This window comes from Giraffa tippelskirchi, chromosome X (assembly GCF_054371585.1).
Source record: "Giraffa tippelskirchi isolate mGirTip1 chromosome X, T2T-mGirTip1v1.2.pri, whole genome shotgun sequence".
Classification (NCBI taxonomy): Eukaryota; Metazoa; Chordata; class Mammalia; order Artiodactyla; family Giraffidae; genus Giraffa; species Giraffa tippelskirchi.
The window spans coordinates 88,216,439-88,240,235 of record NC_137289.1 but is presented as its reverse complement, the minus strand read 5'-3'; the positions used below and the strand labels follow the sequence as shown (position 1 = coordinate 88,240,235).

Below are 23,797 nucleotides of genomic sequence, written 5' to 3'. Positions count from 1 at the left end.
CGTCCATGGGATTTTCCAGGCAAGAGTACTGGAGTTGGGTGTCATTGCCTTCTCCGAAAGGAGGTGTTAGTAGTATACCTATTTTTCAGATGCGGAAACGAAGAAGCGGTTGAAAAAGGCAGAGTTCCTACAGACGATCTAGCCCTTATTCGAGGCCGAGAACTGAGAGAGGCTCAGAGAACCCAGTTCCAGTAGGAGCTCATCACCTCGGCCGCCTCCCACCTCGCAGGTTCGTATCCCCAGCGCAGCACACGACTGGCGGACGCTGCAGGAATCTTGACTGAGTGAAATCCACCTCCCGCGGCGGGCCCCGAAAAGCTCCGGGGGCGCGGAGCTCCGCCCCACGCCGGGCTGGGCCCGCCCGCGCTGCGGTCGGTATTGTCAGACGGTTCCCGGCGTCCCTCGGTTTCCCTCGGTAGTTTCCGGCAAAGATCGGAAGTTTCTAACGTGCCCCCTTGTAGTCTCTCGGCTGCCATCCTCGCCACCGCCGCCCCTCTTTTCGGCTCCCTCTCCCCCTCCCCCCCGCGGCCGGGCCCGGCTGGCGCCTCTGGCGCTACGGGCTGGGCAAGATGGCGGCCTTCGGGATCTTGAGCTACGAACACCGGCCCCTGAAGCGGCCGCGGCTGGGGCCTCCTGATGTGTACCCTCAAGATCCCAAACAGAAGGAGGTGAGTTCAGAAATTCGGGCTCCCAGGGGGCCAGGGGCCAGCAATCGGCATAGGAGGAAGCACTGATGGCTCGGGGAAGCGGGGGCGGGGCGGCTCTCTGGGAGCGAAAGTCCCGAAAGGGGGAAGAGTAAAGTGGGCTGGTGTGGGAGAGTAGGACCTGGGGGAGGTAGGGGGTGGTTCCTGGGCTAGAACCGGGAGTGATGTTGGGGCCACGCTGGAGGCGCCCCCTCTGCACACACACACACACCTCAGAAAGTTGTCTGAGGCGGCTGGGTGAACTAAGGCTGCTTGTAAACTCGCAGGGGAAGAGTGCTGTTCAGCGAGCTCTGGGGATTGGGAATCTTAGTACTGTGGGGGTGAGGGTGGGGTCCAAATGAATATAAGCGATTATTTTTAAATAACAATATGTTATCTACTCCCCAATCCTCTTCCTATTTTTTTCCACCCTTGTTCCCTTCTCTTCTGCCCTCTTCCACCACCACCACCACCTCCCCCAAGGAAGAAAAAAGCTAAAATATTGTTTTCCTGCCCCAGGATGAATTAACGGCCTTAAATGTAAAACAAGGTTTCAATAACCAGCCCGCTGTCTCTGGGGATGAACATGGCACCGCCAAGAATGTCAACTTTAATCCTGCCAAGGTGAGACAACCCTGTCAGGCTGAAGGAAAAGGCTGGAAGAATCTGAGAGGGAGCAAAGGCCCTGGGTTGGGAAGACATAAAGGGATGACCTAAATGGCAGTGTTTTCCTTTGTAACCTAATGCTACCACATTGGCATTTGCCCATCAAAGGCACAGCCACCTTTCTGCCCCTTCTTCCCACCCTGAGGTGTAGTTTTCTTCCCTCAGATCAGTTCCAACTTCAGCAGCATCATTGCAGAGAAGTTACGTTGTAACACCCTCCCTGAGGCTGGTCGAAGGAAGCCCCAAGTGAACCAGAAGGACAACTTCTGGCTGGTGACTGCACGATCCCAGAGTGCCATTAACACTTGGTTTACCGATCTGGCTGGCACCAAGCCACTCACACAACTAGCCAAAAAGGTGAGGTACTGTTTCCTGTTCTTCAGGCCAAAGAGGGGAACGTGAGTACCAAGTACCCTCTGATTCTCAGATTGACATACACAGGTGTCAGCTCACTGGGGTGAGAGAGGTCTCACTGTTTGCAATGTCCATTCAGGTCCCCATTTTCAGTAAGAAGGAAGAAGTGTTTGGGTACTTAGCCAAATACACAGTGCCTGTGATGCGGGCCGCCTGGCTCATTAAGATGACCTGTGCCTACTATGCAGCAATCTCAGAGACCAAGGTTAAGAAGAGACATGTTGACCCATTCACAGGTGAGTAACTCCTAATACCAGGGATCCTACCACTGATCACTTCAAAGAGTGCTAGAGAAACCTTGGAATTACTCTGCTTCCTCATCTATATTCCTTGCTTCTGCTTGTATCTTGCATTCACTCAGTTAGTAAGCATCAAGTGTCTTGAGTATCTGCTGTATGTGTACTGGACTGGGCTATAAAGATAATCACTACCTAATCACTGCCCTTAGGATGCTTATGGTCTAGTAGGAATGCTAAGGCCTCTGTACAAATCCCATAATTAAATATAGAAATATAGTGTCAAAAGTGGAGGCAGGGGCTTCCTTGGTGGCTCAGTGGTAAAGAATCCACCTGCGGAGAGGGCAATGGCACCCCGCTCCAGTACTCTTGCCTGGAGAATCCCATGGATGGAGGAGCCTGGTAGGCTGCAGCCCATGGGGTCGCTCGCTAAGAGTCGGACACGACTGAGCGACTTCACTTTCACTTTTCCCTTTCATGAACTGGAGAAGGAAATGGCAACCCACTCCAGTATTCTTGCCTGGAGAATCCCAGGGATGGCGGAGCCTGGTGGGCTGCTGTCTATGGGGTCGCACAGAGTTGGACACGACTGAAGTGACTTAGCAGCAGCAGCCAGTGCAGGAGACATGGGTTCGATCCCTGATCTGGAAAGATCCCACATGCCTTGGAGCAACTGAGTCTGTGAGCCATAACTATTGAGCTTGTGCTCTGGAGCCCATGTGCCTCAACTACTGAAGCCTGCACGCCCTAGAGCCTGTGCTCTACAAGAGAAGCCACTGCAGTGAGAAGCCTGTACTCTACAACTAGAGACTAGCCCCACTTACCACAACTAGAGAAAAGCTCGCATGCAGCAATGAAGACCCAGAGCAGCCAAAAATAAATAAATAATATTATGTAATATGAAAAAAGTGGAGGCAGAAGGTTCTTTGAGAATTCAGTGAACAGAAAGGTTATTTTCTTTGGGGGATACCTGGAAAGGCTTTAGGAAGGTGACATTTGGTTTTTTGTTTGTTTGTTTTGTTTTAATTTATTTTGTTGAAGTATAGTTGATTTATACTGTTGTGTTAGTTTCTAGTGTACACCAAAGTGATTCAGTTATACATATGTGTGTGTGTTTATCTATATTCTTTTTTGCATTCTTTTCCATTATAGCTTATTATAGAATATTGAATGTAGTTCCCTGTGCTGTACAGTAGGACCTTGTTGTTGAAGGTGGCATTTGACTAGAACCTATACGGGGATGAATAGGATTTAGAAACATGGTGACTGGGAGTGGGGGTGGGGGACAGAAGGTGTTCTAAGCAGAGGGACACTGTAAAATAGCCTTCTTCCCATCTTTTTTCTAGAATGGACTCAGATCATCACCAAGTGCTTATGGGAGCAGCTTCAAAAGATGGCTGAATACTACCGGCCAGGGCCTGCTGGAAGTGGGGGCTGTGGCTCCACTATAGGGCCCTTGCCCCATGATGTTGAGATGGCAATCAGGCAGTGGGACTACAACGAGAAGCTGGCCATGTTCATGTTTCAGGTAGAAAGGAGGGTGTGTCGTGTGTGGCATAGAAATGAGCCTGACCTCATACTCGGCCAACATGGAGCAGAGTCCACCTGCCACCTTGCCCCACTCGTGGTTTTCCTCATCATTTCATTTACTTTCTCTGCCTCATCTCTAATAGTCCCTGTTCAAAACTCATCCTGTTCCCACCCCTGGTATCCATAGGATGGAATGCTGGACAGACATGAGTTCCTGACCTGGGTACTTGAGTGTTTTGAGAAAATCCGTCCTGGAGAGGATGAATTGCTTAAACTGCTGCTGCCCCTGCTGCTTCGAGTAAGGCCTAGGATTTGGGCGGGGGCGGGGGGGGGGTCTCAGGAGAATTTGAGGAGATATAAGGCACAAGAGCTGTATCTCTTGGAGAGAACTGGGGGGGTTTGATCATCATGTCTTCACAGTACTCTGGGGAATTTGTTCAGTCTGCATACCTCTCCCGCCGCCTTGCCTACTTCTGTACACGAAGACTGGCCCTGCAGCTGGATGGTGTGAGCAGTCACTCATCTCATGTGATGTCCGCTCAGTCGACAAGCACACTGCCCACCACCCCTGCTCCTCAGCCCCCAACTAGTAGCACACCCTCTACACCCTTTAGTGACCTGCTTATGTGCCCTCAGCACCGGCCCCTAGTTTTTGGCCTCAGCTGTATCCTTCAGGTAGGTACTGGATGGTCCCGTGAAAGTATTAATGTTAAGAGGCATCTTGAGAGGAGTCAGGTGCTTGTCCTGGAAAATGGGAGTGATTCTAACTTGGGGGCAAAAGTAGGCACTGAGGATTTACTTGGAAATTGTTGGCTTCTCATTCATGGGGTATTAGTTCCTTTTCAGTTAATACCCATCCAGGCCTAAATAGCAGACCTAAAGCCTTCAGGAGGGTAGATGAGGAGAGGGACTCAGAGATGGAGTGGTGCCACCCCAGGGACTCAGAATGACTTTGGATCAGAAGCCAAAGGGTGAGGTCTTATAGTGGGCTTCTAGACAGGTAGCCATGGAAACCGAGTTTGACCTAGCTGTTTCTGTCTGGCAGACCATCCTCCTGTGTTGTCCTAGTGCCCTGGTTTGGCACTATTCACTGACTGATAGCCGAATCAAGACTGGCTCACCACTTGACCACCTGCCTATTGCCCCCTCCAACCTGCCCATGCCAGAGGGCAACAGTGCCTTCACTCAGCAGGTAAGTCTGACCAATAGCCTGGTACCCCCAGGGGACTGGAATGTGAGAGAAGTTACTCGTTCAGAAATAGTGACCTAGCGCCTGCTATTGTTCTTTTAGCCTGGAGCCCTGGCCCATTTTTTATGCCTTACTACATCCTTAAGGAAATGGCAACCCACTCCAGTGTTCTTGCCTGGAGAATCCCAGGGACGGGGGAGCCTGGTGGGCTGCCGTCTATGGGGTCGCACAGAGTTGGACACGACTGAAGTGACTTAGCAGCACATCCTTAAAGCCCTACTTTTTGCAGGTCCGTGCAAAGTTGCGGGAGATCGAGCAACAGATCAAGGAGCGAGGACAGGCCGTTGAGGTTCGCTGGTCTTTTGATAAGTGCCAGGAAGCTACTGCAGGTGGGTGCCAGGAGACAGACAGTAAGAAGAATGTTTGAGGAAAGGATCAGGATGGTAAGGACATACAGATCTGAGAGTTGGCATAGACCAGGCCTCTAGTTAAGTCCCCTTTACCACTTTTCCTCCTTAGGCTTCACCATTGGCCGAGTACTCCATACTTTGGAAGTGTTGGACAGCCATAGTTTTGAACGGTCTGACTTCAGCAACTCTCTCGATTCCCTCTGTAATCGAATCTTTGGATTGGGGCCTAGCAAGGATGGGCATGAGGTAATAAGAAGGGGAAGAGAAGTGAAAAACAGAGCAAAAGCAACAGTATATATGAGGGAAAGTGTGGTGAGGCATTGAAGCCAGAGGATGTCTGAAGAGACAACCCGTCTTACTGAGCCTAGGATATTTTAAGATGGAGTCTAGTTGCTGGGAAATTGGAACTTGGTTCTTTGTCCTCAACTCTACCTTACTTACTCTGTCTTCCTTTGGTCTCCAGATCTCCTCAGATGATGATGCTGTGGTATCATTACTGTGTGAATGGGCTGTCAGCTGCAAGCGTTCTGGTCGGCATCGTGCGATGGTGGTAGCCAAGCTGCTGGAGAAGAGACAGGCAGAGATTGAGGCTGAGGTTAGGGGCAGCCCATAGAACAGTGGCAGGTGGGATCAAAGCCAGATTGAGCTGGTAGTGGGACCAAAGTTGAAATTGTGAGAGTGAAGAAGTGGTAGAAAGTGTACAGGGAAAGTTGAGGACATAAGGCAAAAGTAGAAAGGACTGGAACCATGTCAGAGTTAAGAGAAGCGACCAAGGTGCAACTGGGAGATGGTAAAGAAAATGGGAGTTGGGAGGGGAGTGGAAGTAAAAACCTTGGGGATGGAAGCAAAACAGTCAGTAGTTCAAGGATTGCACATGGGCAAGTGAAGAAATAGTTGAAACCCAATCTTACAGTCTGTTCTTTCATCTTACAGCGATGTGGAGAATCGGAAGCTGCAGATGAGAAGGGTTCCATTGCCTCTGGCTCCCTTTCTGCTCCCAGTGCTCCCATTTTCCAAGATGTCCTCTTACAGTTTCTGGATACACAGGCTCCCATGCTGAGTATGGACCTGCCACTCGCTGGTTCCCTCTGCCTAGACTCAGCCATCCCTGTCATCAGAAAGCATAGTGAAGAGCCTTCTGGGATATATTTCGGTCTTGAGCTCTAAGCATAATGACTTTTGGACATAATTCTAGTCTTTGATCATCTTACAGTTCAACAGGGTAGAAAAATAAAAACAAGAATAAGAATGAGAGCATGCCGTTGATTGATGCATTTTCACATATAAATAGCAGAGATGCTGTATTCCTTTAGGAGATGGTGTGTGGGGCAGAAGGTGGGGTAGGTTAACCAACCACACTTCATTCCTCAATAGTTTTGGTTTTGTTGGGCTTTTTTTTTTTGAGTCATTCCTATTCTTGTCTGCTTCAGATACCTAGGAACACCTGCCTTTGGTGTATCTCTTTCTTTCTGCCTGTCTCTTTTGTGCTCCTCTAACTCATCTTTTCTCCTTCCCTCTTTCCAGCGGACCCCCGAAGTGAGAGTGAGCGAGTGGAATTCTTTAACTTGGTACTGCTGTTCTGTGAACTGATTCGACATGATGTTTTCTCCCACAACATGTACACTTGCACCCTCATCTCCCGAGGCGACCTTGCCTTCGGAGCCCCTGGTCCCCGGCCTCCCTCTCCCTTTGATGACCCGGCTGATGACCCAGAGCGCAAGGAGGCTGAGGGCAGCAGCAGCAGCAAGCTGGAGGTGAGTGAGCTTTTCTTTGGCCTAGATTGTTTCTTCTTGACAGCCCCATCTTCCTGGCTCCTGGAGTCCTCTGAGAATCCTTTGCCAAGTAAGGAGGGTAGGATTTGCTTAGTGCTTTGCAGTTTAGGAAGTACTCTCAAGTTTTGTTTTTTGTTTTTTTTTTTTTTCATTTGATTCTCACAACAGACCTGTGAGGTATTGTTTTTCTTTTTTGTGGGGGGAGCTGTGTCACACAGCTTGTGGGCTCTTAGTTGCCCAACCAGGGACCACGGCAGTAAATGTCCCGAGTCTTTGCCATTGGACCACCAGGGAATTCCCCCCCGTGAGGTATCCTTATCCTCATTTTAAAGCTGAGAGAAACCAAGGCCTGCAGAGGTTAAGGGACCAGTCAAGGCTTGGATCTGGAACCAGTGCTTTTCCCAGTATGGGCTCCTCTCTTCGACTCCAATCAACCTTTCGAGATGGTGGGGAGCAGCTCCTCAGGGCTAAAGCAGCTTCGCTTCTGTTCTCTGCACTCAGGATCCAGGGCTCTCAGAGTCTATGGACATTGACCCTAGCTCCAGTGTGCTCTTTGAGGACATGGAGAAGCCTGATTTCTCAGTAAGTTACATACTGGTGTGGAAGCATCCAGCTCCTTAGGTCCTTCCGTTACCCCACTTTGGGGAGTTTCTTTATGCGCCCCCCTCAATCCCTTTGTCTTCCTCTAAACGTTCTGCCTTTCACCTTTCTCTTAGTTGTTCTCCCCCACTATGCCCTGTGAGGGGAAGGGCAGTCCATCCCCTGAGAAACCAGATGTTGAGAAGGAGGTGAAGCCCCCACCCAAGGAGAAGCTAGAAGGAACCCTTGGGGTTCTTTATGACCAGCCACGGCATGTGCAGTATGCCACACACTTTCCCATCCCCCAGGTACCGTTCGCCAGCACCTTCCGACCTTCTGTTCTGAGCCCAGGTTTCTGTCCAAGGACAGGTTTCTGCCGAGGGGTTGGAGCTGCTCTTGAGGGTGTGATATGCTGGGAAGGGTTGGAGTGCTGGGGTGCTGAGGGGCATGGAGCATGCTTTTGAGAGGAGGGAGAGTGATCCCTGCTGGAGTCTGATGGTGCCGCTGGGATGCAGGAGGAGTCATGCAGCCATGAGTGCAACCAGCGGTTGGTCGTACTGTTTGGGGTGGGAAAGCAGCGAGATGATGCCCGCCATGCCATCAAGAAAATTACCAAGGATATCCTGAAGGTTCTGAACCGCAAGGGGACAGCAGAAACTGGTGGGTTTGAGGCACCTGAAATGGTTCTCCCCCAAAGAGTGCCTTAGTCAGTCTTCCCTTCCCCAGCATAGGGAACTCCCAGTCATGTCCCGATGTCCTGTCTCTTGGAGTCTCCTGAGAGCTCTAGTCCTTTTGAAACTTCCCCCCTCATTCCCCCCTCTGCAGACCAGCTTGCTCCTATTGTGCCTCTGAATCCTGGAGAACTGGCATTCTTAGGTACCTCACAGTAAGCCCCATACTGCCCGCCCTCCCTCTCCCTTCCCTCCCTCAACCTAGCACTTCCCTGTACGTATTCCTCTAAGGTCCACATAGTCTGTGGTCCTCCAAACCTTTGCTTCACTGTTCCCTTCCCTTCATCCCTCCCCTACCCCTTCCTTGACCCTCCCTTCCCATCTTCCCTGTTCCTCCCTTCCCTTCCTCCCTCCCTCCCTTCCTTCCCCTTTCCCTCCCCACCACAGCCTTCTCTCCAGACCCCACCCCCACCCCCAGTTGCCTGGTTATCTTCCCTGTCCTGACTGGTCCCTTTCAACTGTCCCTTCAGGTGGGGAGGATGGGCAGAAGCGGCGACGAAACCGACCTGAAGCTTTTCCCACTGCCGAGGATATCTTTGCTAAGTTCCAGCACCTTTCACATTATGACCAACACCAGGTCACAGCTCAGGTGTGGGCCTAAGTCCAGCCCCCTTCCCACATTCTGGCCTCCTTGTCCTGTTTTCCTTCTCACCTTATCTTTTTTTTCCCCCAGGCAGGCTAAGCCTCTTGTTCTCACCCCCTTTCCCCATCATCCTTTCCTGCTGCCCTGGTTCTTCCCACCTCTCTCCACTCCCATCTCACTCCCACTGTCCTTGTCAGGTTTCCCGGAATGTTCTGGAGCAGATCACGAGCTTTGCCCTTGGCATGTCATACCACTTGCCTCTGGTGCAGCATGTGCAGTTTATCTTCGACCTCATGGAATATTCACTCAGCATCAGTGGCCTCATCGACTTTGCCATTCAGGTGGGGGAATTGGGGAGATGAGGGAGGAGGGAGTTTGTGCAGTATAGGGTCATAAGGACAAGAGCAGAGGCTCAAGCCAGTGTCCCAGGTTATTTGGAGGGACCAAAAGGCTAGTGTGGGGGGCGTGGCCTGCCAGCAGGAATAGAGACTCAAGTGCTCCCTGGGGAGGCCCGAGAGATGGATTAGAGCACTGGGCACAGACTGTCCTTCCACTGTGGACCTCATAGGATTGTATCCTGGACACTGGGTAGATCACTGATGTGGCTTGTCGTTAATAGAATAAAGGGCAGTGGCATATGCCACTGGGGCCCTTCTAGGCTGAGGCGTCTCTAGCAGGAAGGGGCTCCAGTTTTCTCACAGGAAGGAGAATGATGTATAACATTTGAGGCCTTTTCTTGTTTCTCAACCTCCACTCACTCTGCTAGCTGCTGAATGAACTGAGTGTAGTCGAGGCCGAATTGCTTCTCAAATCCTCAGATCTGGTGGGCAGCTACACCACTAGCCTGTGCCTGTGCATCGTGGCTGTCCTGCGCCACTATCACGCCTGCCTCATCCTCAACCAGGACCAGATGGCACAGGTCTTTGAGGGGTAAGTGGGGCTTCAGAATAACCAAAACCCACGGGGCCCTGGTGAAGGCCATTGGAAATGACCTGCAGAGAACACATAGGGTTCTCGCAATGCAGAAGTGCGTGCCTTCCTGGTAGGAAGGGGAGAGAATATTGAGGAGGGACAATAATCTTGGTGCCCAGACCCGCCATTGCTCCAGGCGCGACCTTGTCCCTTCACGACAGGCTGTGTGGCGTAGTCAAGCATGGGATGAACCGGTCTGATGGTTCCTCTGCAGAACGCTGTATCCTTGCATATCTCTATGATCTGTACACCTCCTGTAGCCATTTAAAGAGCAAATTTGGGGAACTCTTCAGGTAAGAGAGGTGGAAGGTATGGGGTAGAGAGTGGGACCTCATCCCATCTCCTTCTCGCTCCCGCCCAACTCAGGAGCAGAGCACAGCCTACCACCCTGCTGTGTCTGCAGGGTCATTTGGGGACAGTATCCTCTAGTGTTCTTGGTCCCCGAGAGTGGGCCTCCTTCCTCATCAGCCTTGCTTCCAGCCCACGCTTGCAGTGCCCAGACTCCTCCTCCCTGCTTCCTGGGGCCCCTGTGCCTTACCCTCACTGGGTTCCTTTCCCGCCAAGTTGGTGGGCTTTCTCCCATTTCCCCTCTTCTTGCCTTAAGGCCCTTGGTCCCTTATTTTCTCCTTTTTGTTCTTTTCTCCTCTTCCCTGACCATCCCTCTGGCTCACTAGCACTTCCTCAATACTGCTCTCTCCTCTCCCCTACCCCTGCAGTGACTTCTGCTCCAAGGTGAAGAACACCATCTACTGCAACGTGGAGCCGTCAGAGTCCAACATGCGCTGGGCACCCGAGTTCATGATCGACACTCTAGAGAACCCCGCCGCTCACACCTTCACCTACACGGGGCTAGGCAAGAGTCTTAGTGAGAACCCTGCTAACCGCTACAGCTTTGTCTGCAATGCCCTTATGCACGTCTGTGTGGGGCACCATGATTCGGATAGGTATGGGGCGTACTGAGTGAGGCATGGGCACCACGCTCCCGCCTGATGTTGGGAGGGTTGACTTGCCCGGGAGGTGCCACAACCTTGGTTATAGCCGGGATGGAGATGAAAAGTTAATGAGTCTGAGGTTTTGCCGGAACAAGGTTTTTGCTGAGGGCATTTGTACTTTTCCCCAGGGTGAATGACATCGCCATCCTGTGTGCAGAGCTGACCGGCTATTGCAAGTCACTGAGTGCAGAGTGGCTGGGAGTGCTTAAGGCCTTGTGCTGCTCCTCTAACAATGGCACTTGTGGTTTCAACGACCTCCTCTGCAATGTAGATGTGAGACTGGGGGTGGGGGCTCACTGGGCAGTCCCCAGGGCAGGAGTCTGCTCCCAGTGACTGTGAGAGCGGAGGGTCAGCTTTTTGCAGAATGGAGGCCCAGCACTCAGAGTAGGGGAACTCTTTCCACACTGAGTCCTGGTGTGTGTCTGCTTTTTTCCTCCAGGTCAGTGACCTGTCTTTTCATGACTCCCTGGCCACTTTTGTTGCCATCCTCATCGCTCGGCAGTGTTTGCTCCTAGAGGATCTGATTCGCTGTGCTGCCATCCCTTCACTCCTTAATGCTGGTAAACTACCAGTTCGTGACCCCTAGGAAGTCTAGACCCCCAATGTCAATACACACTCAATGGCCATACTCTCCTTGTTCAGTGTGGGGGCTCCTTCCTGGTGGCACCAGAGGCCAATTCTGTTGTGTGCCTCAGGCTGGGAGGGGACTCTTTCTGACCCTGAACCTGCATCCCCAGTCTTTCCTGTTCCTGACCTTTCCAGGTTCTCCCCTCTACACTGTAGAACAGTTGGCTCCCCCACCTCTCCTCCAATGTGTTGTCTCCTTTTGCCTGACCTCAGCCACCCTTTTAGTGCCTCACCACCCACAAACCCACATACAGCCCACCTTCATCCTTTCCCCTCCTCTGTGTCTTCTCTGTAGCTTGCAGTGAACAGGACTCTGAGCCAGGGGCCCGGCTTACCTGTCGCATCCTCCTCCACCTTTTCAAGACACCTCAACTCAATCCTTGCCAATCGGATGGAAGTAAGTGACTCCATCCAAGCCAGCCTGCCAAGGAAAGTGTGGCTACTTTACCCCCACTATTTCTACTTTGGCTTCCCCTGACTTCAGCTCTCTCCACCAGACAAGCCTACTGTAGGAATCCGCTCCTCCTGTGACCGCCACCTGCTGGCTGCCTCCCAGAACCGCATCGTGGATGGAGCTGTGTTTGCTGTTCTCAAGGCTGTGTTTGTACTTGGTATGGGGGTAGGAAGAGTGGTGCCAAAAGTGTGTATAGGGTGGAGCGCCAGCTAAACTACAAAGGACAGTCTTTCTCTCTCCTAAAAGTGGTCTCTCTGACCTTTCTGGAGAAGAGGAAGGAGGGAAGTATGTTTCTGTCCCATAGAGCAGGATTTGGGGAGTGCTGCTTCTGTGGCTCTGGGGCAGGTCTCCACACAGCGTTGGGATCTCACTTTGCCCTCCATATCTCCCGCCCGTGAACCGCAGGGGATGCGGAACTGAAGGGTTCGGGCTTCACTGTGACAGGAGGAACAGAAGAACTTCCAGAGGAGGAGGGAGGGGGTGGCAGTGGCGGTCGGAGGCAGGGTGGCCGCAACATCTCTGTGGAGACAGCCAGTCTGGATGTCTATGCCAAGTACGTGCTACGCAGCATCTGCCAGCAGGTCAGTCTCACCTTCTCCTGCAGACCTCTTAAATGCTGCTATATAATATAGTCCTGTTTCCTGTCATGATCACACCACCTCCCCGCCATACATCTTGTCCCTCACCAACCCCTTATTCCTAACCCCCTCATTGGTTGCCCCAGTCCCCTGATTCTCGGCTTCCTCAGGAATGGGTAGGAGAACGTTGCCTTAAATCGCTCTGTGAGGACAGCAATGACCTGCAAGACCCAGTGTTGAGCAGTGCCCAGGCCCAGCGCCTCATGCAGCTTATCTGCTACCCACATCGGCTGCTGGACAATGAGGATGGGGAAAACCCGCAGCGGCAACGCATTAAGCGTATTCTCCAGGTAGGCCAAGGTGACGGGGATCTTGGAGGAAGCGGTGGGGCCTGAACCTGGGGTGAAATGATGGGAACCTTGAGAGGAAAAGAGAGGGGGAATTAAGTAGGAAGATGAACGAGGATATGGACAAAAGGTGGTGAGAGAAACAGCTCCAGCATGGGCATCAATGAAACTGAGGCTTGAAGAGGTTAAGTAACTTGCCCAAGGTTCAGTAACTCACGCAGCTGGTAAGTTTAGAGTCAAGATAGCAGCCCAGGTCTGCCTGCACCCTTCCTGCCTCGCCACACTGCTACAGACATTCATGTGACTGAGGGGTGGAAAAATAAAGCTGTTGAGGAAAACCTAAAGGAATGAGGCCTCTTCAGCTGAGAGAAGATAATGCCCCAGAGAGATTAACTAAGACTAGCCCTCGGGTCTGTAAAAGACTTTGAAAACAGGAGCGGCGAGCTTCAACTTCAACATCAAAGATTTAAGTTAAGCATTAAACAGAACTTCCTGATGCTGAGGAATGTGAGGCTCTGGAGCAGGAAACTGGGGAAGATGTGAAATTTTTCCAAAACCACTTTTGAAATAGGATAGATTTTTTTCAGCCATTTTGGGTTGTTTAGGTGTGATCTTTCCTAAAGAGGGGAAGTTGAGGGCCCTTTCAAACTTCCAGGCATATGTGATTCAAGGTTGTGAGAGATCAGGGGCTGGCATCAGGGTACTAAGTGGCTGGGATGACACAGTGATGACTAGCTTGCTGATGGGGTCTCTGTCACAGAACTTGGACCAGTGGACCATGCGCCAGTCTTCGTTGGAACTGCAGCTCATGATCAAGCAGACCCCTAACAATGTGAGTGGTTCCCAGACTCTCTCCCATGCTCACTTCCAACAATATGTGTCAGGGAAGGGGGCTGCCATAGAAGAGCCTAGGTTCTACCTTTGGGTTCTGGAGATAAGAGAGGATGGGAAGATGGCAGATGTGTGGAGCCGATGATAAGGGACATGGGTTGAGAGTGTTGGGGCTCTGAGCTGTGGGGAAGGTTGGCAGCTGTGGTAGTAGAGGCTGTTTCTGTGGCCACAGCTGTAAGGGGGTATGTAAAGGAGAAGACGGTGGGGCACTGGAGAAGTACTACAAGGTGATGGAGAGCATGACACCCAACAGAGTTGTGTCCCTACCCTCCCATCAGCCTCCACGGATGCCTTCCTCTGTCCTCATCTTCCATCTCTCCTACTATGTCTTTGCCTTTGCCACCAGCTAACCTATTTACCTCCCCTGTGCCTTTCATCCTCCTTAGGAGATGAACTCCCTCTTAGAGAATATCGCCAAGGCCACAATCGAGGTTTTCCAACAGTCTGCAGAGACAGGGTCATCTTCTGGAAACACTGCAAGCAACATGCCCAGCAGCAGCAAGACCAAGCCTGTGCTCAGGTTGAGTAGAAATGTGTTAGGACATTTCTGAGTTTTTTCTTCCAGTAGCGTAAATGATTTCAGCTGCCCGGAGATGTCAGGAATGTCCATCTAGAAAAGAGAGGAGGGATTGTTCCAGCCTTGCCTGGCTCTTCTGTAACCCTGCGCGTGCCATCTCTCCAGCTCCCTAGAACGCTCGGGTGTATGGCTGGTGGCTCCTCTCATTGCCAAACTGCCCACCTCAGTCCAGGGGCATGTGTTAAAGGCTGCTGGGGAAGAATTGGAGAAGGGCCAGCACCTGGACTCCTCTTTCCGCAAAGAACGTGATCGACAAAAGCAGAAGAGGTAAAGCAGCTGTTGTGGGGCTGGGATTGCGGAGTGGAAAGGAGAGGAGGCCCAGGGAGGAAGAGAAGCTGGGGCAAAGAGGTGAGGATCAAAATCAGAGAAAGGTACAATCGGAGGAGAAGAGAGATGGTTGAACAAGAGGCTAGATCTTAAAAGAGTAGAGTCGGGGGCTTGGAGGAATGAGGTTGGAAATCGCCTGACCTGGTCCTTTTCTTTTTCTTCTCCTCCTGTCTCTAGCATGTCCCTGTTGAGCCAGCAGCCCTTCTTATCCCTGGTGCTGACATGTCTGAAGGGGCAGGATGAGCAGCGTGAGGGACTCCTTACCTCCCTCTACAGCCAGGTTCACCAGGTATGGGTCTTTGGGCCTGGAGCTAGGCAGGAGGGCAGAGGAGGATGCAGCCAAGAGGCCACTTATGTACTCTTAATCTTCAGTATTTTCTGACAAGAACACCCTGGGTGCTTTGGCTTGGACATGATGAAATCCCTGAGCTGTGTGTTGTACTTGTTTCTGCCTTAGATTGTGAATAATTGGAGAGATGACCAGTATTTAGACGATTGCAAACCAAAGCAGCTAATGCATGAGGCACTCAAACTGCGGCTCAACTTGGTGAGAGGGGGAGCCAGGAAGAAGGAGGAAAGGGGTGGGGCTAGGACTGCAGACAAAGAAACCCCAGCCCGGGGAGGCAAGGGTGCAGATGAGGGCCCAGGCTCTCCTGGATCTTCATGTATTAACCCAGCTCTCCTAAAGGACGTGGGACCTGGAAGTGGTCAAGGAGACTGTATCCTTGCAGGGACCCTGCCTCAGTATCGTAGATTCTGGCTGGGCCCGAGAAGCCCTAGACACCTATTGTGGAGTGTTCAATGAGTTCCTGTCATCCTTTGGTCCAACTCCATCATTATATAAGTAAAGAAACCAAGGCCCAGAGAGATTGAGAATTAAGTTGTTGGCCTGAGATCATGTAGCCCAGGTTCTAATCTGAGCTTCCTTAAAGGCTGGCCTCCGCCCCTGAGCCATCTGACTGACTTGTTGTGGCCCTGGCAGGTGGGGGGCATGTTTGACACGGTGCAGCGCAGCACCCAGCAGACCACGGAGTGGGCTGTGCTCCTCCTGGAGATCATCATCAGCGGCACTGTCGACATGCAGTCCAATAAGTAAAGCATCCCCCTCCCCTCCCTCTACTTTCTTCCCCAAGAGGAGCCCCTCCCCCAAACCAGGTGCATGACCATGGCAGTCGATGTGGCTAACACTTTGGGCTCCGAGGTCTGGAGTCTGGGGTTTCTCACACGGTTTGGGTGCCCGCTCCCTGCTCATGTACAAGCCGGCCACTCTCTGTCTGAAACTCTTTCTCCTCTGGTTTTCTCCCTGGCTTCCTGCTATAGTGAGCTCTTCACCACTGTCCTGGACATGCTAAGCGTGCTCATCAATGGGACCCTAGCTGCGGACATGTCCAGCATCTCCCAGGGCAGCATGGAGGAAAACAAACGTGCTTATATGAACCTGGTGAAGAAGCTGCGGGTGAGCAGAGGGAGCGAGGCCTAGAGGCCTCCTCCCTCTTCCTTGAGGGAGTCCAGCCTCAGTGACATCATCCTGCCTCCTACCCTTCCCTCACATGTCTGTGTCTGCTTTGTTACTTGTTTAGTGAGGATTTACTGAGAGTTTTCTTCGGGCCAGCTTCTGTGCTGGCCCCTGAGAGGTCCCATTCCTTGTTTCCTGTGTCCTGAAACTCTTGTCCTGTCTTCTGGTGCCTGCAGAAAGAGTTGGCGGAACGCCAGTCAGATAGTCTGGAAAAAGTTTACCAGCTGCTGCCACTGCCCAAGCCGACTCGAGATGTGATCACGTGTGAGCCGCAGGGCTCCCTTATTGACACCAAGGGCAACAAGATTGCTGGCTTCGACTCCATCTTCAAGAAGGAGGCACGTTCCATTATCTTCCCACCCCCTGCTTCCTGCTTCCTACCTTTGTTCCCCTTTGGGCCAGAGCCTCCCCTGCTTTAACCTTGTAGCTGCAAAAGTTCATTGGGCTCCATAAGGAAGCAAGAACCATCCTTGGGGTGTTGAGATAATCGCTTAATTTTCCTCACGTATCTTCTCCCTGTCTTGGAAGTCTCATTCTCTTTCCTTGGTCTCTCCTTTCACTCCTCCCCACTACCCATCATCCCCACCACCTTTGTACCTGCCACCCATTTTTCAGCACCCCAACCTCTTTCCTCTGCCCCACCCACAGCCCATCCTACTCCACCCCAGCCTGCACCCCACCTATCTGCCTGGCTGATGGCCCACATCTCTTTAATCCCTGCATCTCTTTCCTCCCATCCACCTATCTCAGCATGGTTTTCTCTGTCCCCTCTTTCTGTGAGTTGCAGTATTTATTGAGTAATCATAATCATTGTATGTAGTAGAGGGAGAGGAGAATAAGGATGTGGGGTTCCAAATCTGAAGCCCAACCCATTCCTATAGGTGTCCTCTTCATTGTTTTCCTGCTTATTTGTCTCTTGTCTATCTTTCTGTGTATCTCTCTCTCTCTTTTGGCCTGTCTCTCTCTTCCTGTTTTTCTCTCTCTCTCCCTGTCTCTGTCTCTCTCTCTCTGGCTGCCTTCAGTCTCTCACTGCCTTTTCTTTCTCTGCCTTCCTGTTTCTGTATCTGTCTTCCTCTGACTGTCAGTGTCTGTCTCTGTCTCCCTCTGCTCCCTACCATCCCCTCTTCATTCTCCCTCCCCTGTGTGTATATCCGTGTCTATCTGTCTTCGTCTCGCCATCTTCCCTGAATCTACCCATGAACTTTTTTTTTCTTTTGTTGCCAACAGATACTTTTCCCTCTCCTGCAAGCCTTCAAGGTCTGTGTTGTATTTTCCAAGTTTCAGCAGCTCACTATTTCTCATTTTCTGGAGCAGGGTCTTCAGGTTTCCACCAAACAAAAGATCTCTCCCTGGGATCTTTTTGAGGGCTTGAAGCCATCAGCGCCACTGTCTTGGGGCTGGTTTGGAACAGTCCGGGTGGACCGGCGCGTGGCCCGTGGAGAGGAGCAGCAGCGACTGCTGCTGTACCACACACACCTGAGGCCCTGGCCCCGCGCCTACTACCTGGAGCCACTGCCACTGCCTCCAGAAGATGAGGAACCCCCTGCCCCCACCCTGCTAGAGCCTGAAAAAAAGGCTCCAGAGCCCCCCAAAACTGACAAACCTGGAGCTGCTCCACCCAGCACTGAGGAACGCAAGAAGAAGTCCACTAAGGGCAAGAAGCGCAGCCAGCCTGCTGCCAAGACGGAAGTGAGCACCACTGCTGCCATCCCCGTGCACGTCATTCCCAGCCCCCCTCTCTTCCTGATCCTGGTTGTGGGAGGGCTGGAGGCATTTGAGGAAGGGGTACTTTTAGAATTAAAACAATGAGCCACATAGCTCCACCTCCTGTTCTGCCCTCCTTTCCTACTTAACCCCAGCCCTCTCACCTTCCTCCCCTGCCGTTCACACAGGACTATGGAATGGGCCCAGGCCGAAGTGGCCCCTACGGAGTGACAGTGCCTCCAGACCTCCTGCACCATGCCAACCCTGGGTCCATCTCCCACCTTAGCTACAGGCAGAGCTCCATAGGCCTCTACACCCAGAACCAGCCACTGCCAGCAGGTGAGTACCAGCCACTGGGTGCGAGGGACTGACCTGAACATTCCTCCCATCTGAAGGGCAGTGCCACTCCTCCCAGGAGCTATGGATGTGCGGGGCACTGAGCAGGGGATGGAGGGACAAAGAGCCTAAAGAGGTCAGCCGACTCCCCTTTCTAGGTGGCCCCCGCGTGGAAACATACCGCCCCGTGCGGTTACCGATGCAGAAGCTGCCTCCCCGCCCACCTTACCCTGGAGTGCTGCCCACGACCATGACTGGTGTCATGGGACTGGAACCTGCCTCCTACAAGACGTCTGTGTACCGACAGCAGCAGCCTGCAGTGCCCCAAGGACAGCGCCTTCGCCAACAGCTCCAGGCAAAGATAGTGAGAGGGGCCGTAGGGAGGGCCGTCAGGGAGAGGGGCTTTTGAGGGTCACAGGAATTTGGGATCTTCACAAGGACATGCAGAGTGGGAGATGCAAGAAACGAGGTGGCAGAAAGCATTTCCAGAGTTTGAGGTTGTTTCCTTCTTCCCTCTAACAGAGTCAGGGGATGTTGGGACAGCCATCTGTCCATCAGATGACTCCCAGTTCTTCGTACGGTTTGCAGACCTCCCAGGTAAGGGCGCAAGATGGGGAGACTTGGGGAGCTCGAGGCAGGCTGGTCTGCACACCTCTGGCTCTGACACCTTCTCTCCTCCTCCCCTCCAGGGCTATACTCCTTATGTTTCTCATGTGGGATTGCAGCAACACACAGGCCCTGCAGGTACCATGGTGCCCCCCAGCTACTCCAGCCAGCCTTACCAGAGCACCCACCCTTCTACCAATCCTACTCTTGTAGATCCTACTCGCCACCTGCAGCAGCGGCCCAGTGGCTATGTGCACCAGCAGGCCCCAACCTACGGACATGGGCTGACCTCCACTCAAAGGTACCCAAGTGAGCCAGGGATGGCAGAGACACTGAGGCTTTCGATTTGGGAAAACCTTGGCCTGGATGTGGTGAGACTAGTCAGAACTTTTGGAGGCATCAAGAGCACGTACCTGGCCACTTGGCCTGTCAACACAAAATGCCAGAGCTGGAAGGGGCACTGGTGGCCAGTACTCTCATGCCTGCTTCCCAACGTTTCTTTGAGAACCAAAGAGGATAAATCACTTATATGCTTATGAGAAGGAAAGACCTGGAGTTCATAGATGCAGTGTGTGGGAAGGAGTCATCTAGCTACCATTAGAGCAGTTTAGTGCTGGAGTGGACCAGCGAACACATCCTCCCACCTTACTGAATGTCAGTTAGGCCTTACTTAAGACATTGTAATCATGTCTTGAGGTTCTGCAGCTTAGGGTTGAGAACACTGGGGGGTGGACCAGAAGAAAAGTCCCTTACTTAGAGGTACTGATTAAGTGCCCACTGTGTGGCCAGCACTATGCTGGGACCAGGTGGGGTGAGGAAAGCTATTTGAAAAAAAATCCAAAGTCCTTCACCACACAGGATTTTTACTCTAGCTGGGAAGAAGAGACTTATTCAGAAGAGTACTTAGGGAACGTGGTAATGAAAGATACAGTCAGCTGTGCAGTTGGGTGCTGTGAAATAAAATGGGAATTCAGGAAAAGTAGGGGATGATATCATTGTGGGCCTGAGTCATCAGAGAAGGTTTCATGAAGGAGGTTAGACTTGAGTTGGCCTTTGAAGGATAGCTGTGATTTGAATTTGTGGGGAGGAGAAGAAGGAGGGGGATCCCAGGTAGAGGATGTAGCATTAACAGAGACATGTAGGGTGGCTGGGAGGACAGGCAGGAGAAAAGCTTGGCTGGAGTTTAAGATTCATGCCAGGGAAGGAGTGGGGACAGGCTGGGAGTGGACAGGTTGAGAGAGAGCTTGGAATGCTTGGCACGGGGTTGAGACACAATCCCAGAAAGCACTCTTGATCAGGAAAATGATGTGATGATTTGGGCATGTTGAGAAATTAACGTGGGTCTCATGGAAAGGATGTGCTTCCCTTATAGCTCAGTTGGTAAAGAATCTGCCTGCCAATGCAGGAGACCTGGGTTCAATTCCTGGGTTGGGAAGATCCCCTGGAGAAGGAAATGGCAACCCACTCCAGTATTCCTGCCTAGAGAATCCCATGGACAGAAGAGCCTGGCAGGCTACTGTTCATGGGGTCACAAGAGCCGGACATGACTTAGCGACTAAACCACCACCACATGGAGAGGATGCAAAGGAAAGGTGACAGAAGACTTGAGACAGAGACCCAGCCAGTAGCCTGTTGAGGTGAAGTACAGATTGGGGTCAGGAAGGTGTAAGGAGCAATAGAACTCAGCAGTCTTCAAGACCCTGGCAATAGTAATAAGCTGAACAACCTCAGTGAGTGTTTATAGAATAGCTAGCCTATGCTCAGGCTGTGTTTCATTTTCATAAGAGAAAAACAGCTACAACAGAATTGAAAAATCCCTAACCATGAAGGTTAAGAGACACTAAAGTAGGGGATTGTCTTTGCTCCTCATTCCCCAACTTAGTAATCTGTCAGAAGCCAAAAAGGCTCGTCTGTTTGGTGACAGGAGGAGTGAATGAAATGGCCTGTTGGCGTTTCTTTGGGGTCAGAGACCTGGGGCTCATCTGCCCCTCTCCCCCCACAGCCCACGCCTTGATCTCTGCATCTCCTTGTCTTTGTAGGTTTTCCCACCAGGCACTGCAGCAAACACCCATGATAGGCACCATGACCTCACTGGGCCCCCAGGGTGTCCAGGCCGGCATCCGGTCGGCTTCAATCCTGCCTGAGCAGCAGCAGCAGCAGCAGCAGCAGCAACAGCAGCAACAACAGCAGCAGCAGCAGCAGCAGCAACAGTACCATATCCGGCAGCAGCAGCAGCAGCAGATCCTGCGGGTAAGGCCCTGGGGTTTCACCTGGGACCTGGGAGACCTAGGAGGAGGAGGAGGGGGAAGAGGGCAAGGATAGGCACAGGCTCTGCTGGGTGGTTCTCCTGTTATATAGAATGAAGTAAGTCAGAAAGAGAAAAACAAATGTCATGTATTAACGCATATATGTGGAATCTAGAAAGATGGTACTGATGAACCTTTTTTCAGGGCAGCAATAGAGATGCAGACATGGAGAACAGACTTGTGGACACAAACAGAGGGATTGAGAGGGTGGGATGAATTGAGAGAGTAGCACTGAAAAACATACATTACCACATGTAAAATTAGAGCCAGTGGAAATTTGTTGTATGACTCATGGAGCTCAAACCTGGTGCTCTGTGACAACCTAGAGGGGTGGGAAGGGGGTGGAAGGGAAGTTCAAGAGGGAGGGGACATATGTACACCTATGGCTAATTCATGTTGATGTATGGCAGAAATCAAACATATTATAAAGCAATTATCCTTCAATTAAAAATAAATAGATTAAAAAAAAAGACGAAAAGATAGAATGAGGCAGTGCAAGTACCTTAAGTACCCACAAGGAAGCTGGCATGTAGTGAGGCCTTAAGAAGCTAGTTCCCTCCCTCCCCCCTTTTCCAGGGGTCCCGGTTGGAGAGAGTTGGGGGTCATCTTCTGGGCACTCCAGATTAGATTTTCTCTGCAGCTCCCTGAGCAGGGAAGGCAGCAGACCCAAAGTTCCCTGTGCTTTCTCTGCCCTCCCTGTCCCTCCACCACTGAGGTTCAGCCCCTTGCTCTCCTTACATGGATCTCTTCTGTCTTCATGGCAGCAGCAGCAGCAGCAGCAACAGCAGCAACAGCAGCAGCAGCAGCAACAGCAGCAGCAACAGCAGCAGCAACAAGCACACCAGCAGCAGCAGCAGCAGGCGGCTCCTCCTCAGCCCCAGCCCCAGTCCCAGCCCCAGGTAGCTGCTGGACTCCAGCCCCCACCCCCCGCCCCCACTGGGGCAGCAGCCTGCGCAGCTAGGGAGAGGCAGGAGGCAAGGCCAGGCCCTTTTCAGAGGGGTGGGGACGTGAGGATGGAGAAGGATGGGGAACATTCGAGTTCCATCTTCCATGTCCTGTTTTCACCTCAGTTCCAGCGCCAGGGGCTTCAGCAGACACAGCAACAACAACAGACAGCAGCTTTGGTCCGGCAGCTCCAACAACAGCTCTCTAGTAAGCCTGCCTTCCTGCCCAAAGAGTGCGCCCACAGAAAAACTGGGGGGTGGGGGAGGGGTGGAGGGTAGAGGTCAAAATAGTTGAGGTGATTGCTTCAGGCCCAGCTTGTGGGGGGAAGCATTGCTTTCTACCCCTTTCCCTCGGCGCTTGAGTGGCTCTCCTCATGCAGACCCTCGCCCCTGCTTGGCTGCCCATCCCTGATAGTCTCTGGTTTTTCACAGACACCCAGCCACAGCCCAGTACCAACATGTTTGGACGCTACTGAGCCACCTGGAGGAACTGCTTGTGCACTGGATGTGGCCCCACTGTTTCCTCTTAATTCCCAGTCCTCTTCCCAGGCTAGCACCAGTAGTGGTTGGGGCTCTTCCCTTAGGCTCCATTTTTAATGAGTTTTTAGTATTTTTGTTAATGTGAGGCATTGAGCTGTTGGGTTTTGTATATTATTTATATAGAGACCCCAGAGCTGTTGCACCCAATACACAGAGCTTCTTTGCAAAGGAAGTGTGTGAATCTGCGTGTCCGGGAAGGGCGGGCTCTTGGAAGGGTGTGGGGGCTGGACCAGCAAGTCAGCACCTTCATTCTGTTCAGATCATTTCTCCTGTTCACCTTTCACCCCCTACATTTCTGAATTCTAATTGGGTTGCTACCCTCTCTTCCTTTCTCTAACCTGGCAACATGTTAAGACTTGGAGCCTTAGTCTCTCAATAAGGGCAGCTCATCTTTTCATCTAGACGGTGTGGCTTCTGTATAGCTTGTCTCCATGGAGGAAACACTGCTGGGATTGGGGAGGAGCCACTGGACCAGAGGAAAAATCACTGGAACCTGATTCTCCTTCCACCCACCCCACACGCTGGGTTTTGAATAAGCTTCAGGGTCGGGGGTGGGGGTGACAGACACTGCCTATCCTTTGGGCCACCTTGTATGGTCCCCATCACGCACCAACTGATATCCTAGATAGAGAAGTTCCCTGAGTCACATTTCTGGAACAAAACATTGTCTTCCAGTGGTAAGTGTCGCCATCATATAGGTGGTGGAAGGACAGAATGGTTCCAGGAGGAAAAGAAACCAGTGAAAGGAAGCACCCTTTTCTCTCTCTGCTCTGTTACTGGAACTGCTTGTTTTCACACGACCCATCTTCACAGTTACCCAGAGTGACTTCCTCACTCCCATCTTATAGTAGAGAAAACTCAAAAATGTGGCTCCAGAGTCACATTTGGAACTGTGGCAGAGCCATTTTCAGTGCCCTTGCCTTCAGGTTTGGGGCCCAAGATCTAAGACTATCCATGAGAGCCAACTGGTTTACTATCATGGAGCCCTCTGGTGGGGCTGGAAGAGGCCAGTCCCAACCTCATAGGTGGGTGGTACCTGATGATTGGACAACTTCAGGATACCATCCAGGCCATAGTTGCACTCTAGCACTGGGAAATGTCAGGTGTGCTGGTAAAACCAGGAGCACCAATCAATACCCAAGTTACAAAAAAAAAAGTCCCTCTGAGGTCCATGAAGCCCTTGCTCAGATGGGACTTACTAAATTTAAGAGTAGTGTGCACAAGGAGAGGAACTGTCCAACAGGATAAAGTTGAACATAACTGACTGAAGCTTTCTTCTGCCCTGTG

The 23,797-nt window shown here is 51.9% G+C and overlaps 1 protein-coding gene across 22 annotated transcripts; it reads left to right on the top strand.

The window, feature by feature from the left end:
• The first annotated feature begins 524 nt into the window (after positions 1 to 524).
• MED12 (mediator complex subunit 12) lies at positions 525 to 22,678 on the top strand. Of its 22 annotated transcripts, none has more exons than XM_081566285.1 (46): positions 525 to 668; positions 1,203 to 1,307; positions 1,520 to 1,706; positions 1,843 to 1,999; positions 3,346 to 3,527; positions 3,717 to 3,827; positions 3,950 to 4,204; positions 4,575 to 4,721; positions 5,008 to 5,107; positions 5,238 to 5,374; positions 5,592 to 5,723; positions 6,062 to 6,188; positions 6,653 to 6,882; positions 7,402 to 7,482; positions 7,617 to 7,787; positions 7,995 to 8,139; positions 8,305 to 8,355; positions 8,681 to 8,799; positions 8,991 to 9,134; positions 9,560 to 9,723; positions 9,927 to 10,058; positions 10,482 to 10,709; positions 10,886 to 11,030; positions 11,197 to 11,317; positions 11,680 to 11,781; positions 11,882 to 11,995; positions 12,244 to 12,419; positions 12,587 to 12,766; positions 13,524 to 13,595; positions 14,041 to 14,174; positions 14,337 to 14,498; positions 14,736 to 14,847; positions 15,016 to 15,105; positions 15,541 to 15,650; positions 15,879 to 16,014; positions 16,251 to 16,412; positions 17,389 to 17,763; positions 17,967 to 18,117; positions 18,273 to 18,469; positions 18,637 to 18,711; positions 18,804 to 18,858; positions 18,934 to 19,021; positions 20,760 to 20,970; positions 21,791 to 21,925; positions 22,097 to 22,178; positions 22,403 to 22,678. In XM_081566285.1, exons 2-46 carry the CDS (start codon positions 1,264 to 1,266, stop codon positions 22,444 to 22,446), a joined length of 6,273 nt encoding a protein of 2,090 aa, XP_081422411.1. In that variant the 5' UTR covers positions 525 to 668; positions 1,203 to 1,263; the 3' UTR covers positions 22,447 to 22,678. The 22 variants fall into 22 exon arrangements, with proteins under 22 accessions (XP_081422411.1, XP_081422405.1, XP_081422404.1 ...); XM_081566279.1 differs by having other exon boundaries at positions 1,515 to 1,706; positions 21,794 to 21,925; XM_081566278.1 differs by having other exon boundaries at positions 1,515 to 1,706.
• Positions 22,679 to 23,797: the final 1,119 nt, after the last annotated feature.

Bases quoted from the DNA above. Each gene is read 5' to 3' on its own strand.
- MED12 (XM_081566262.1), top strand. From the start codon at position 570: ATGGCGGCCTTCGGGATCTTGAGCTACGAACACCGGCCCCTGAAGCGG. The intron at 18,479-18,636 runs GTGAGAGGGGCC...TCCCTCTAACAG, and splicing joins AACAGCTCCAGGCAAAGATA to AGTCAGGGGATGTTGGGACA. The intron at 18,712-18,803 runs GTAAGGGCGCAA...CCTCCCCTCCAG, and splicing joins ACGGTTTGCAGACCTCCCAG to GGCTATACTCCTTATGTTTC.